This window comes from Rhinolophus ferrumequinum, chromosome 12, assembly GCF_004115265.2.
Source record: "Rhinolophus ferrumequinum isolate MPI-CBG mRhiFer1 chromosome 12, mRhiFer1_v1.p, whole genome shotgun sequence".
Lineage (NCBI taxonomy): Eukaryota > Metazoa > Chordata > Mammalia > Chiroptera > Rhinolophidae > Rhinolophus > Rhinolophus ferrumequinum.
In genome coordinates, this window is record NC_046295.1 from 54,498,653 (window position 1) to 54,511,438 (window position 12,786).

At 51.1% G+C, this 12,786-nt stretch overlaps 1 protein-coding gene across 3 annotated transcripts in view; it reads right to left on the minus strand.

The window, feature by feature from the left end:
• Nucleotides 1-1,988: 1,988 nt before the first annotated feature.
• Nucleotides 1,989-12,786, minus strand: part of CORO2A (coronin 2A) — a 51,465-nt gene continuing 40,667 nt past the window's right edge. For all 3 annotated transcript variants that reach the window (XM_033123607.1, XM_033123606.1, XM_033123609.1), the window contains 9 exons: nucleotides 12,203-12,352; nucleotides 10,783-10,962; nucleotides 10,041-10,157; nucleotides 9,216-9,320; nucleotides 8,342-8,438; nucleotides 7,426-7,538; nucleotides 6,958-7,048; nucleotides 5,726-5,997; nucleotides 1,989-4,700 (listed from right to left, as the gene is read on the minus strand). In XM_033123607.1, coding sequence (XP_032979498.1) covers nucleotides 4,569-4,700; nucleotides 5,726-5,997; nucleotides 6,958-7,048; nucleotides 7,426-7,538; nucleotides 8,342-8,438; nucleotides 9,216-9,320; nucleotides 10,041-10,157; nucleotides 10,783-10,962; nucleotides 12,203-12,352 — 1,257 coding nt within the window. In that variant the 3' untranslated portion in view covers nucleotides 1,989-4,568. The remainder of the gene's footprint in view (nucleotides 4,701-5,725; nucleotides 5,998-6,957; nucleotides 7,049-7,425; nucleotides 7,539-8,341; nucleotides 8,439-9,215; nucleotides 9,321-10,040; nucleotides 10,158-10,782; nucleotides 10,963-12,202; nucleotides 12,353-12,786) is intronic.

Here is a 12,786-nt window from a genome sequence, read left to right on the forward strand (position 1 = left end):
CGCTCCCGGATGCTCGTGGATGGCCTCAAGCCAAGGTTGAGGGGCAGTGGCTGCATCGTCATCATCACCCTCCTCACTAGCAGGGGGCTCTCCTGCCCCGTCTGCCCCTGCAGTTTTTAGCAGGCATGGTGTATCCGGCTTTGTATCTGGCCCAGAGGTGGCCATAGCAGAAGTGGGGGCTCGCACCTGCAGACCTTAAAACAGCCAGTTATTTTACCAGCAAAATGGATTTATTTGGGAGTAGCAGAGGCATTGCAATTAGGGACAAGCAAGCTGCAGCATACCATCACGTTCTACAAGCAGAGAGGAATGTTACTCTACAGAGAAAAAGGAGGGAGTTGGGAGGAGCCGTTTTGAAGGAAAGACTCTTGGAGGGAAGTGACAGTTCAAGGTGGTGAGTTTCTCATTGGCTGAGTTGCTGGGCAAGAAGGAAATCTTCCCCTTGCTGGAGTAGTGAGGTTACTACCACGTGGAAAGCGCAGCTCTTCCAGTTGTCCCCAATTGACATCAATTCTTCCTATTTTGGTCTGTGATTGACTTGGAGACGCAGGGCCAAAGGGCTCCCTCTTCTGGCCGACTGTGTCCATTTTTAAATGAGGGTTCCGTTTATTAATTTTCACACTCCTAATTGGCTAACTGGAAGGAAGTGGGCTTCCTGCTTAGTGACACTAGCCCAGTCATGCTCAGAAAAATGCAGCCCTATGGATGGGACCAGAGTTGTTGTGCCCTTCCCAGGTGCTATGCATTACCTGCACTTCTCACTTTCTCTTGCCCTTTCCCCAGGAGAAAAAAGCATTCCCACAATTGTGAGAAACACCCTGGAAACTCCAATTGCCCCTAGGCTAAGGTCTCAGCCTCAACTGAATGGAAATTGATACCATCGTGGAACACAGTATGGCAGTTTCTCAAAAAAAAAAAAAAAAAGAAACATAGAACTACTATATCATCCAGCAATCCCACTTCTGGGTGTTCATCCAAAGAATGTGAAGTCAGTTATGCAGAAGAGAGATCTCCACTCCCATGTTCATTCGAGCAGTGTTCATGATAGCCAAGATAGAGAAACAACCTAAGTGTTCTTCGATGGATGAACGGATTAAAAAGATGTGGAATATGTATATACAGTGACATGTTACACAGACCTAAGAACACAAATCCTGCAATTTGCAACCTGGATGAGCCGGGAGGGCATTATACTAAATGAAATAAGCCAGACAGAGACAAAAACTGTATGGTTATCACTTATATGGGAAACCTAAGAACAAAAAAAGTTGAACTTAGAGTAAAAACATGGTTGCCAGGGAATGGGGGATGGGGGGAAAGGGTACCCACTCAGTTATAAGTTGCATTAAGTTCTGAGGCTTTAATACACAGCATGTTCACTATGGTTAAGAATACTGTATTGTATACTCAATTTGTTGAGAGTAGATCTCAAGTGTTCTCACCACACACACACAAACGGTATCTGTGAGGTGATGGGTGTGTTGATTGTGGTAATCATTTCACAGTGTATGCACACTCATCACATTGTGCTCCTTAAAAAATCACATACAACCTAAATACTTTATTTTTGTCAATCATACCTCAATAAAACTGGGAGAGGAGGGTCTCAGCTCCCACCTACAAGGCTCTTGGTTCTTAATACCTTTAATCCCTGCCTTGTCTACGCTCCACCCTTTGTTTGTTTCTTGGCCAGGGAACAGGCATTTTTCTCTGCTTGGAACACACTTTTCCAGAAAGCCCTTTTCTCTGCTTACTCCTGTTTATCCTTCATTTCTGCCTAAATATCACCTCCTCCAGGAAGCCTTCCTTGCTTCTCCTTCCAGAGCACCCTGCACTTCCCCTATCATGGCCCTCTCCTTCCTGCAAATGTGACTGAAAACTCTTCAGAAGGCAGGCACCAATTCTGTCTTACCTATTTCCCAGGCTAGTTTCTGGCTCAAATAAGTACTTAACTGGTATTTGTGGAACAAATCAAGAAAAGGAAAGCTCCATGTATTAAAATATCTAGGCAGATGCTGTTTATTATTTTGTTATATTCTTTCCATTGCACAATTCCACATCTATTTATTTTCACTTTTGTTTATTTATTTATTTTTTTACAAAGATACAAGGAATTTCAGAAACAACATTAAAACAATCAAACTGTTTCAGGCACGGTTTCATATGAAAAGCATAGATCAATTTCTGACTTCCTGCTTCCCTCTATAATACAGTCTCAAGTTTTGTTCCAGGAAGAACAATTATTGTAGTGCTAAGGTGGATGCACCCCAAAGCTCATTTCCCAGTGCTGTCTTCAGTCTCGCAAAGTCCCTGAGTCTACAGTCAGGGGGCTCCCAGGGCATGAGCAAGGAGATGAGTGCACTTTCTGCTTACCCTGAGCATGAGGGCCTGGCCCTGCACACGCTGGGCAAGTTCCACTTCATCAGTCGAGAACACAAACAATGTAATTTTTAAAAATGGCTTAAAAAAATATCTGATAAAAATTACCTATCCCTCTCCCTTGCTGTGAAATAATTTAAATAATTTACTCTAGATGTAAAAAACAATAAAGAAAATGAAACAGGAAAACAAGTTTGTTCATGAATTGTTTCTAAGCAGGAGGTCTGGGTCCCTCTGAGGTGGGGAGAGCTGTAGAAGGGACCGCTCTGTGCCCTCCTGAACGTGGGGATAACGATTGCCTGGCCCCTTAGAGTAGTATGTGTCAGTGAGTAGAGGTGGGCGGGTTTTGTAAACTGTGAAGGGCTGGCCACAAATGAGGTGGGAGAAGTAACCCCATCCAGTGAAGCTCTGCTTTCCTGACAACACCTGGGATTTGGTCTTTGGCAAGCTTGGCGGGCCCCAGTGATTGAATTAAATGGATTACAAGACAAGGAACTGGGGCGTCTGACACGGGCGGGCAGACGGGGACTAAGCCATGGCTAGGGGAGTGGGCAACCAGGAGCACAGAGCCCCCAGAGACCTGAGGGGGAGGGCTCAGGATAATGCTTCCTGATTTTAGGAGCCTCCAGCCAGGACTTAGAGCACAGAGCTGAGCCCCAGCTCCTGCCTGCTGTTCCTTATCCTCCGCGCCTTTACGGTAGGTAGGTACAGATGGACTAGCCCAGTAGCTCTCCACCCTCACGATATTGCAGAATCACCTGGAAGCTTATAAAAACATACACGAGGCTAATCCCTACTCTACAGATTCAGCTTCAAGTGGTCCAGGATTGGGCCTGGCCTGGCCCCACTTGGCTGTGTTTCCTGAATACTACCCAAGGGGATTCTAACGTATAGCCTGGGCTGAAACCTACCAGGCCAGGTAGCCTGTATTGACCACTGAGAAAGAATCTTAGAGAAGGGCTCAGAACAGATTTGCAAAGGAGGGACACAGAAAAACTCTGGAAGGGAAATTTTAGGGACATGTGATTCTGCTTTCTTGCCTAGTGCAGTCGTCCTTGCCCAGAAGTCCTCACGGCCAGGGGGCTCCCTACCTCCGGGGGGCCTCTTTGGTTACTTGGGGCTGACATCTGCTTATGTCTTCCTGGCAGGAGCAAGCTCTGTGACCTGAGGGCTTTGGCGGCAGTCAGTGGGCGTAGCCAACACCCTGATGTCTGCATCCCACAGAAGGGAATGTCTACCCCTATCCGACTGATTCTGTTTGAAGAGAGGATGAGTTTGGCCTCCCGTCAGTGTCTAGAATTGGCCTGAACCTTGACTTCTTTCCCAAGTTAAACAAACTCTGCCCCTTTGCCGATGTCTGGTGAGTTCCCACAGCAAACCCAGATCATCATCCTACAAGTAATTTTCCTCAGGTCAAAGCCAACATTTCTGATCTCAGTTGGCAGATTCCAGGGTCCCCCCTTGTTCAGAAGGAGAAACTGAAACCAGAAAGGGAATGATTTGCTAGAGGTCACTGCGCAAGTGAGGGGCGCCGCTGAGGCCAGACCAATGGATTTCTGCCCTGTGGGCTGAGAATTGTACTGGACCAGAAACAGCAGAAAGACAGAGCCAGGAGACCAGGAGCTCAGCCCAGCCCTGCCGTGAATTCTCTGGGGACCTCAGTTTCCCCAGCTGTCAATGAGGAAGTTGGGCCAATCACTGGTTTTTCAAACTTTAAATTTTTTTGATTAGCAGAATTATGTATTCCATAGAGCTGATGTATAAAACAAAAAGAAGCGGAGTTGTCTGGTTGGAATAAGGGGGGCACAGCCCTCCTGCTTAGCCTTCCCCCCATTCTATGGACCACCCAGTTTAAAAATCACAGGCAGGTTCAACAACTAGGTCCTTCCAGCTCTAACTTCCTACAGTGTTCTTTCCCTTGGGAAATTATAGCTCATTGTGGACCCTACAACAGAATTAAACAGAAGGCAAGGTATCATCTAAAAAGAGTCACTTCAGACACTGTTGTTTTGAGAAGGCAAATAGAAAAACGGCACCATGTCCCACTGGAAATCTTTCAGTGACCGAGTTTTGTTTTCTGGTAAAAAATATAGAAATAGTGGTTGTTCTTGGGGGACTTATGGTTTGGTTCTGAACCTCCCCATGGAGCCGGTGGTGTCCCTGAGGGCGAGGAGGGCAGAGACCTCTGCTCAGAACCATTGTGAGCTCATCCTCAAGTTTTTGATCTCTAGTTCCAATTGTTTGGCCTGGACCTCGCGCTGGGTCACCAGCTCCCGGAGTCTTCGGATCTCCTCTTGTTGCCGATAGAACATCTGTAGCAGCTGAGAAAGCACAGAAGAGAGGGAAAGGTCACCTGGCGGTTCTAAGATGCCAGGGGGCAGGACACCAGCAGAAAGGATAAAACATTGCCTCTTTTGGACTCAGAAAGGTGAAGGTGATTAAATTAATGGGGCTGAGGCCTAAGGGGGGGCAGCCTTTGCATACATCTTTTACAAAAACTTTGTTTTCTTCACCTGATAAATGAAATTCAGAAAGACGATATTTCAGATATTTTTTGCCTCCTTAGATTTCCCCATGGTCTGAAGAAAAGTTTATTTGGCTCTGATGTCTAGAGATTGGAGTTTTTACACCACTAAACTGTGTGACTTCAGGCAAGTTACTTACCCTCTCTGAGCTTTAATTTCCTCCTCTGAGAAATGAAGGTCAGAAACCTAACTTCAGCATTAGTACGACTGCTGCTGCTCTACAGCGTAGTACTAGGTGTTGGGTGCGCCCCCTAAGTAAGGAGCTTTGTTATTCCACTGGATGCACGCAACACCCCCCTGTAAGGGTGGTAGTATTAGTGCTCCCATGTTACCACTGTGGAAACTGAAGCTAAGAGAGACTCAGCCTCTGGGGCCGAGGTCCTACAGTTAGTGCTCAGCAGAGCCAGGATTAGAATCCCTCCGTGAGACACCAGCTCTTGAGTTTTTAGCCACTACCTACTGACTCCCAGGGCTGCTGAGAAAATTCACTCAGATGATGTATCAGAGTGCCCACCACAGGACGTGGCACAGAGCAGACACTTAACACGTGTTGATTCCAAAAACACAGGAAATCCTAGAACTGAAAGAGACTTCACTACCCACCAAGTCAAACCCTCTGCATTTTCCAGATGGTTCCCCATCATCTGCATGTAAACCCACCACCTTGGCATCCAGATGGTGCTCATTACTGGTTTGTTGAAATGAATTAACAAAGTGAATTAAGTAGCTAAGCCAGGCCACACAGCTCGTTCTTTTTCTTGCCCCTCATTTTCTACCCCTCTCCCCCACCCCGTGCAGGCCCACCCCACCCTCATTCGCACCTCATTCTCTGTCTTTGGTGGGGGGCATTCGAAGATGTCAAAACCATTTGTGAGCCAGGTTTTCTCCTCCAGCCTGTGTTCCGCCGCCCACCTTGGTGCCTTTTCCTCCAGCAGAGATAATGGCCTCCGGCCATCTTCTGCAAACAGCTTTTCTGTCTGGTTGAGGAGCTGGGGCGAGGCAGGGACCATGGGGTCGGAGAGTGGTCTCTCTGGGGGCAGAGGTCGGGGGCTGAGCAGCTCAGAGCCGGGCCTAAGGGACACCAGGATTGGCCCTGGGAGGGAAGCAAAGGACTATGTGAGGACTGACTGACCGTGAGCAGAGGGTGTGGATGGGGGCACTGACACACGAGTCACGCGGAGACACATAGAGCCACAAGCAGACACACAGATACACGCAAAGGTGTGGGAGATTTGGCCACATGCGGACAGGCACACACCCACGGACCAGGGCAATCAGAGAGCAAATACCCATGCGTGTGACTATCGAAGGGAGCTTGGTTTATAGGAGCAGCATGGAGCATGCCCTGGTGCCACCCCAAACATCTCGAGCTCCTCAAGTGATGCCTTGCCTTTGCTTGGTAAGGACAGTCCCACCCACACTGTGCTCTGCCATCTACCAGTTCATGAATTCTCCCAGAGCCCTTGAGAAGAAGGGGACACAAGCTTCAGGGAGATGGATGAGGAAATGGAGGCTCAGAGAGGGGTGACACTGTCTAAGGGAAAAAAAGGGGTGGGGTAGAAGCAGAAGGAGAACCCAATCACAGAGGCAGCTGCTGGGGTGGGGGTGGGGAGCACAGATGGCTTTCCCCTGGGCTGGCCCACATGTTGACAGGACAGGGAGGGTGAGTCAGGGTAGGCAGAGTGGGCAGCAGAGCCTGGGTGGGGTGCTGCTGCCTAGAGGGACTCTTGAGTCAAAGAGTGATTGTGGAGCTGGGGGTGGGAGGAGGAGCAAGGGGACCCGGTCGCCCTGCGCAGCCCCGAGTCTAAGGTCGTTTTCCAAAGAGCAAAATTCCTCGATTGGGAGGGACTTTTTTGAGCCACATGGGACAAGTCTCTCCCTTCCTGGATCCGTATGTGACCATTCCAGCCACTGGTGACTGACTGTCAAGGACCAGTCCTCCAGGGTTACGAGATAATACAAATACAGTCCAAACCCTGCTCAGCTCCTTGGGCCACTGGATACTCCATTTCGCCCCCACAGTCGCCTGAGGCCGCTTCTCTGCCTTCCTCACCTTTACTCATCCCACTGAGCCACTCCGGGGCTGTCAGAGAAGGCTGGGCCCCTGCTGTGGGCGGGTAGATGTCCTCTTGGTAGGATTCCGACTGCAGAAGAAGTCAGAACAGTGAGAGCTGGGGTAGTAGGAAGGCCGCCCAGACTGGGCGGGCCCTTAGGGGGGGCAGCTGGGTGTCTCCGCCCTCCCCAACCCCTGTGAGTTCAGGAAACCGAGTCCCAGAGAGCAAAGGGACATGCCCAGGGTCACATGGCAACTCAAGAGCAGAGATGGGGCAAGAGTCAGGACTCCGAGCTCTCAATGAGGCTGCACTGACCACGAGAAAGGCCTTCTTCCCCTTGAAGGAAGTGGCCATCAGCCTCCTCGTTGCTGGCCCAGGGGCATGGGCTCCAGGCTCTAGGCTCTGGGGTCTGTCTTTTCCAGGAAGGGTTCCCTGCCCCCCCTTGCGGACGCCACCACCACCCTTACCCGCCGGGGTACAATCATGGATACGGGTTCAATGAGGCATTTGGTTGTAATCAGCTTGTAGAAGCGGAAGATCTCACAGGAGGAAACGTCGAGACCTCTCTTTGGCATGACACCTGCAGGCAGACAGCCAATGAGGGCCAAGCGGGTCCAGCTGGGCTAGGGCCACAGGGACCCAGTGTGAGTGGCAAAGCCAGGCTGCACACCTGGACATGAACACAGACCACCCTCCTGCCGCTGTCCTTCCCTCAACAAACAGTTCATGAACACACATGAACAGGACCGGGCCCTGGGCTGGGGAAATGGGATTGAAATCATCCGACCTTGTCCCTACCTTCAAGAAGTTAAATAATTGTAGCTTGACTTTTGCAGGAAGTGTGCTCTGCTCCAGGCTTGCCATTGCTAACCCCACAGCTTGTGACCCAGATGCTCTTAATAGAGCGTGTCCAGCTTTCTTTTGATTACTGTTAGCATGGTATATCTTTCTCCATCCCTTTAATTGTAATTTAGCTGTGTCTCTAACTGGATTTCTTATAGACAACAAAGAGTTGAGTTTTGTGTTCTTGTTTTTTATTATCCCCAAACACACTGAAAAAGTAGGGGCTCTCTTAGGTCAGTCTCCCCTATCTCCTTGCTCCTGTTTTAACTGTTTAACCTTGGTCTAGAACACCTTCATTCTCTCCCCATGCTGTACTCTACCTCCTTTTTCCATTTTTCAAATGTTGTCAATTCTGGGAAGCCTCCCAGAGAACCTCCTGCACACCCAGCTAGAGCTCCCGTTGAGTCTAGAGTGTTGGCCTCCCCCATCTTCCCTCCAGTATGTGAACCCCTCCAGGGCACGGCCCGAGTCTGACTCATCCCCATCTCCCCAGGGCCCGCATCTCCCCAGGGCCCACGTGGCCTCGGTACCCACACTCACCGATTCCCTTCTGTGGGTGACTGGAGCGGTACTCAGTCAGGTAGTTCAGGTGAGGTTTGTCGGCGCTCACCTCATAGTAGCGGATGTTCCCATCTCCCTGAGGAGAGGAGGTGAGTTCAGAGCCGGTTCCCATTAGCCCCCCACCTGGCCCCCCATTGTGATGCAGCAGAAACCTGGTGTTCACTGTAGGCAAAGAGGTGGCAAAGCCACCTCACACAAGGGAACATCAGGGCACTGTCACCAAGGCTGTAGGATGGTCCTCATTTTGACCCTCTGTCCCCACAACCATAACTCAAAGCCCACCTGAGTGCCTCCAAGGCAGAAGCTCTGGGGGCACAGGCCCGAACCCCACTCCCATCCAAGAGCTGCACACAAAGGTCAGAGTGGCATGTCCTGAGACCAGCCAGCGGGTCTTACCTCTAGGGGCATTTCTGGTTATCACTGTCATAATGACTGGGCGGGGTGGAGGTGGGAGAATGCTGCCCTTGGCATTGGTGGGCAGGGGCCGGGGCTGCCAAGGACGGATAGTCCTACGTAACGAAGACCTGCTCTGCCCCGAATGTGAAGGTGCCCCTAACGAGAAACACCAACTGGTCCCTCCTCGCCGGGACGCAGATTTGGGGAGGGACCAGTCGGGGTATCTAGCTACTAAAGCCCTGGACCCAGGTGCTCTTGGGGAGTCAGGAAGGTAGGAAACAGGTGCTGGGCTCACCACAGAGGGAGAGTGTCCAGCAACTCTTGCCTGTCCCTGCCCCTGCTTTGTGCCCCAAGGGCCCCAGGCTACTGTCTGGCTACCAGTGGGGGTAGGCGTGGTGTAGTTCTGCCTCTTGCCTCAGGAGTCCATGCAGCCACCTCCCTCCCATGCCAGGCTGACCTTCCCCACCATGTAGAGCATGTTGGTGTCTGCATCATAGAAGGGAAACAGCACGCCTGAGGAGCCATCCAGATCCTCCTCAGTGAGTGGCACAGAGAGGTCATCCTGCCAGGGAAAGGAGATCAGGAAGGCTTTGGGTCAATCAGGCGCCTTCAGTGGTACTCTGGGCTAAAAATTCCTGCCATGGATGTGTATATGTGTGTGCATGTGTGAAAGAGTATGAAAGACTGTGTGTGTATGCGTGTGTGTATGTGTGTGAGAGAGAGAGAGAGAACCCTTCCCCTTCTATTTTACCAGCATGTTGCCTTTAACGAATCACTTCTCACACACCTGATCTCACTCCAGCCCACTGCCTCCTGTTTTGTTATTTATAGTAATAAATGCAGAAGGAGATTCAGAGAGGGGAAGCGATCCGTCCAGTCTTTGAAACTCTGGCCAACTGATCCTTCAAATCAATACCGCTTGGCCTGGCCCTCCTTCCACCCCCACCCTCAGCTATCTTGAACATGCCTCAGTACTTATTCTGAGCCCTTGCTCCAGCTGTTCCTACTGCCCAGAAAGCCCTCTCCTCCCTTCCCCGAGTCTTGGTCCCAGATGCGGCCACATCCCCTGCCCTATACTTCAGCCTCTCCTTTGTCCTGCCCCTCTCCCTCCTTGAATGACAAGATGCATAAAGTCTGGGCTGATGCCACCAGGCTACTAGCATCTCCCTGTTATTCATCAATAAATTCAATCAGTGAGTGAATGAATGAATGAATGAATGAAGTCGGTACTCAGCTACAGAGTGATGGTGAGGGATGTTGCTGGGGTTCGGAGGAGACTCACCTGGTCCCACAGGGCCATCTGCCGGTTGTTCCATCGGGATGTGCCTGTGGACAGCAGCTTATTCAGGTTCCCCAAAAACAGCACTTTGTTGGCCCGGTGCCCCTTGTAGCTGGCTTCCTGGAGGGACATGTGCAGTCAGGGACTCCCCTGCCTGTGCTTATGCTGCTATTCCACCTGGAATGCCTTCCTTTCTCACCCCAGCTCTGCCTGGAGAATCCTTCCAGAGTTCTTGTTCTGAGCCAGAACAAGAGGGAAACTTCTGCCCGGCTCCATGCTGTTTTTGAAAGATTATTGAGCCCCTACTATATGCAAGGCCTGGACCTGGGCAGGCACTGTCACCTGGATTATCTCATTTAATCCTCTGAGAGGAAGGACTACTGGCCCATTGTTGCAGATGAGGAAACAGAGGCTTCAACACCGGAAGTGCTTGCCTAAGGTCACACAATGGATCAACATGTAATGCCTCCTGACAGAGCTGAGGCACAGTGACAAACGTTGATGTTAGACCAGGTTCAAACCCCAGCTTTCAACATAGGCATGTCACTTAGCCTCTCTTTAGCCTCATCTTTCTCATCTGAAAAATGGGGATGACACACCTTATCTCCCAACAGACGGGGATACCATGTGTGAAGGCTTGGCCAGCATGCAGCCAGCATCACCTCCCTGTTCTCAGAAGCCTCCGCCCTCCGCACTCCACTCCTTGCTTCTCTGACCCCAAGCCAGACCCCAGCCTGGCACTGACCTGGAGGACGGTCCCTGCTCGGGGGTCGAGAACCCGAATCTTGCGGTCTTTACAGGTGGTGGCCAACAGGCTGCCGTTGGTGTTGAAGGACATGGAGAGGATCACGTCTTGGTGACAGTCAATCGTCTTCACAGGGCTCATGATTACAGACTCCTTTGTATCCAGGTTCCAGACCATCACCTGCATGGCAGAGAGCTGGCTCAGCGCAGTGGCCACCCCCCCGCCCCGGCCCCCACAGTCACACGCCAGCCAGGCTGTAGTGAAACACGGTATTCCCAGGAGGGAAGCGCAGATGGCAGTCTGGCCAAGCGGCCTCGGGTGGGATGATGGATCTGCCGGCTGAAGCTGCCACGTGGCAGGAGGGGGAAGCCAGGAGTCGGGCTGTCTGGCAGTGAAAAGAAAATACCATCTGCCTTGGAGTAACAAAACATCCATGCTGGGAGGACCCCAGGGGACCAGCTAGTCCAGAGGGTTTCAAGCAGTTATTAACAGCAGTTTCTACCTCATACAGATAAACAGGGCTGCCATGCTTAGTTGCACAGGCTGTATACTGCACAGCTCCAGGGCAATCCATTCCCATAATCCAGCCTGTGAATGCTGCCCCCTGGAGTTGTGTACAGAATAACCTGCACAACCCCACGTAGTACCCTGCAGACACACCCTACATAGACAGATACAAGAACACTTCTGGTCAGAAGGGGAAAAGGCCCTCCCAACCACTCCCGTTTTATCTATCACTGAGGCCCCTGAGGTGCCTCAGTAAAGCCACAGCTTTGGTCACACCAACTCCATATGTATACAGATCGAGAAACTGAGGCCCAGAGAAGACAAGGGACTTTCCCGCATCACACTGCAAATCAGAAATGAGTTGGAATAGAATCTAGGTGTTCTGGATTTTCCCAATCCACAGGGCCCACAGCCTACTAGCTTAGCAGTTACCTGAGCCCGGGGAAGCTTCTCTGTGCAGGGCTAAGCCCATCCGCTCCAGGCAGACTAATGGATTAACTAATGTCCCCCCAAAGTCATGTCCACCCAGAACCTCTGAATGTGACCTTATTTGGACACAGGGTCTTTGCTGACGTAATTAATTACGATGAGGTCATCCTGGATTAGGGTGGGCCCCACAACCAATGACTGGTGTCCTTATAAGAACAGGAGACACAAAGAGAAGAAGGCCACGTGATGACAAAGGCATTCTGGAATGATGCAGCTGCAAGCCAAGGAATGTCTGCAGCCATTAGAAGCCAGAAGAGTCACAGAAGGATTCTTCCCTAGAGCCTTCGGAGGAAGCATGGCCCTCCTAACACCTTGATTTCAGGTTTCTGGTTTCCAGAACTGTGTGAGAATAAATTTCTATTGTCTTAACCGCCAACTTGGTCATTTGTTAGGGCCGCCCCAGGAAGCTAATGCACAGACCCACCTTGTAGTCATAGCCGGCACTGAAGAGGATGTTGGCGGCTGTGGGGTGCCACTCCACCAGGCCCACTCTGCGGGAGTGGCCCACCAGCTCCTTCCTGCAGGCTGTGAGGTTCTTTGTCAGCAGCTGCTTGGGGATGTCCCAGATCTTAATCTGTCAGGGGATACATGGCCCCGGCGGCAGTGTTAGCCAGGATCACCTTAATACCCCGCCACCCTAAAACTGTCAGTGCCCATCAGAAGGTTGGGGAGTTGTCTCTCTGGCCACCTCTCACTCAGTGGAGGTGCAACTGGGGCCTCGCAGAGGGACAAGCGCTTTGCCAAGGTCCTCCAGCCCAGGCAGGGGCTTGCATTGACCAGAGGTGAGTCCAATACCCCCAATCTGCCCCTGGTAATCTTGCCATCCTAATAACCTGAGGCAGTGGGTGGGTGGTAGGCCACCAGCCTGACTCCCAGGCTGGATGTCAGAGCAAATCTGCCTCCCACTATAGAATATTCCCAAAGGACAGTGGTCTACCCCTCCATGTCCAAAAGGCCCAGGATAGAGCCTTGAATGACAGGAAGAAGGGTTTGTGCCATTTGCTCAGA